Source organism: Solanum tuberosum, unplaced genomic scaffold (genome assembly GCF_000226075.1).
Source record: "Solanum tuberosum cultivar DM 1-3 516 R44 unplaced genomic scaffold, SolTub_3.0 scf00279, whole genome shotgun sequence".
In the NCBI taxonomy this organism is placed as follows: Eukaryota; Viridiplantae; Streptophyta; class Magnoliopsida; order Solanales; family Solanaceae; genus Solanum; species Solanum tuberosum.
In genome coordinates, this window is record NW_006239204.1 from 481,218 (window position 1) to 483,265 (window position 2,048).

At 34.9% G+C, this 2,048-nt stretch overlaps 1 protein-coding gene across 1 annotated transcript; it reads right to left on the minus strand.

The window, feature by feature from the left end:
* Positions 1 to 853: 853 nt before the first annotated feature.
* LOC107062901 (uncharacterized) lies at positions 854 to 1,679 on the minus strand. The gene is made up of 4 exons (XM_015314100.1): positions 1,431 to 1,679; positions 1,230 to 1,349; positions 1,124 to 1,137; positions 854 to 1,055 (listed from the first exon to the last, which is right to left on the minus strand). Exons 1-4 carry the CDS (start codon positions 1,677 to 1,679, stop codon positions 854 to 856), a joined length of 585 nt encoding a protein of 194 aa, XP_015169586.1.
* Between the last annotated feature and the right edge of the window lie 369 nt (positions 1,680 to 2,048).

The window sequence follows — 2,048 nt, forward strand, 5'->3', positions numbered from 1 at the left end:
AAAAATATAGCAATTTGAGTATTAAATGTTTATATATATATTACATGGCTTTGAGATGTCTATTGTTTTCATTACAAAGAACAATACTAAAAAATTGCCGAAAAATGACGGCCAATCGACGAAAAACCGACGCAATCATATCGTCGCTTTTCAAAAAGCGACGGACTGTGTCGCTAAAAAGTGACGGACTGCGTCGCTTTTTTATTATTATTTTTAACAAAAGTGACGGAGTCCGTCGCTTTTTTTAATTTTTAATTTTTTTTTAATTTCCAAAATGCGACGCAGCCCGTCGCTTTTCTGGAAATTTAAATTTTGAAAATCCCAGAAAAGTGACGGACTAAAGGATCCTGTCCGTCGCTTTTCTGGAAATTATTTTTTTGAAAAATCCAGAAAAGTGACGGACTAAAGTACTCTATCCGTCGCTTTTCTAGGTTTTAAAAAATAAATTCAGAAAAGCGACGAACAAAATCACCCTGTCCGTCTCTTTTTCTCCAATTTTTTTTATAGTAGCTGTTCACCTGCAAATGCAAGTCAATTCAGCCCAATCAAACACACAACATTATAAAGAAGCTACACAAAACATAAAACAACAAACTTAAATTAACATTCAAAAGTATCTAAATCACAATTTAAAGACTTATAAAGTCTTTCAAAATTCGTTTCAAAATTTCAAAAAGTTCATAAAGTTCATAAAAGAGACCTAAACTAAGGAGTGCGATATCTACAAAATCATCATCCTCGTCACTGTCGTCGTCGTTGTCCTCGGCAGGAGAAGATGTAGTAGGTCGACGAGTGAGGTTCAACACTTGTTCTTTGATTTGCTGAACGGTCGCACTTATACTTTGTTGTTCAGCTACTCTTCTCCGCTCCGACTCTGCAAGTGCCGATGTAAGTTGTGTATTTGAGCCGACATAGCAGCAATCTGAACACCATCAAGTGCCTCAGCTTGACGTGACGATCCAACACCTTGTAAGCCTGACTGGAGTCGTCTTACATCGTTTCGAGAGTCTCGACCATAAACTTTACCCTTATGTGTCCCCCCCCTACCACTTTTTCTGTCCAAATTTGGGTGGACAGTTCAAGTGTCAGTTGGACCGAACTATCTAGATTCTCAGTGACGTACTGATGAAACTCATTCTGCATATTAAATATAAAAATTGACATCAATATATATAAATATCATAAATATATTCACTATTAATATATATTATTCATATTAAATAACTTACAAAAGTTCGTTTGGCCCTTTCCTCTACCCATACATCCGAATTCGACTCATTTTCTTTCTTTTTCACATGAGTCCTCTTGAAAACCTCCGGTTCAATGGGAGTGTGCCCCATTTTTTTTCCCTATAAATAAAAACTGAAATTTATAACGATATATATATGAATCAGCTAATTATTTATTTAAAAGATTGAATTAGAACTTACCATCTCTCTTGTAATTGTTCCAACGGTCTTTGCACCTTCGGTGTGCAACGAGACACACTTAAGACTGTCTCTAGCCTTTTTGGCTTGTTCAGACATTGCCTTGAACTTATCTGTGTTCCAATAATGACGCAATTCATCAAAAACATGAGGCAACATCCAACCCGAACGTTGATCAGTATCCCGAACTTTCTTTAGCCAGCTAGACAATCTTGTGGATGCCCTTCTCTCAAATGTGATCGCAATGACCATATTGTACCTCGGCTTCCAAGTACACACAGTCTGAAATTTTTTTGAATAGTGTTAATTAGATCGATAGTAAAAAAAAGTAAAGTATACTAAAATTATTAAACTTAACGAAAAAATATATACCTTAAATTCATTAAATATCGTCTGGCGTATACTGTTTGGAATCTCACTCCAAGAGTGATAAGCATGTGTAAAAATTCTTCTAACACAATCTTTTAAAGCCCAAGCAACATCCTTTGCAGGATTCTACCTGCAAACCACATAATAAATATGTCAGTTCATGAATAATATATTAAAGTATAAGAAATAAATAAAATAAAGTAACAAATAGATAACAAAACAAACTTCCTCCTTAGTTGTTTCATTTTCATT

Coding starts and splice junctions, on each gene's coding strand:
- LOC107062901 (XM_015314100.1), bottom strand. CDS start 1,679: ATGGTCATTGCGATCACATTTGAGAGAAGGGCATCCACAAGATTGTCT. Junction 1,350..1,430: donor GAACAATTACAAGAGAGATG/GTAAGTTCTAAT, acceptor TTTTATTTATAG/GGAAAAAAAATGGGGCACAC.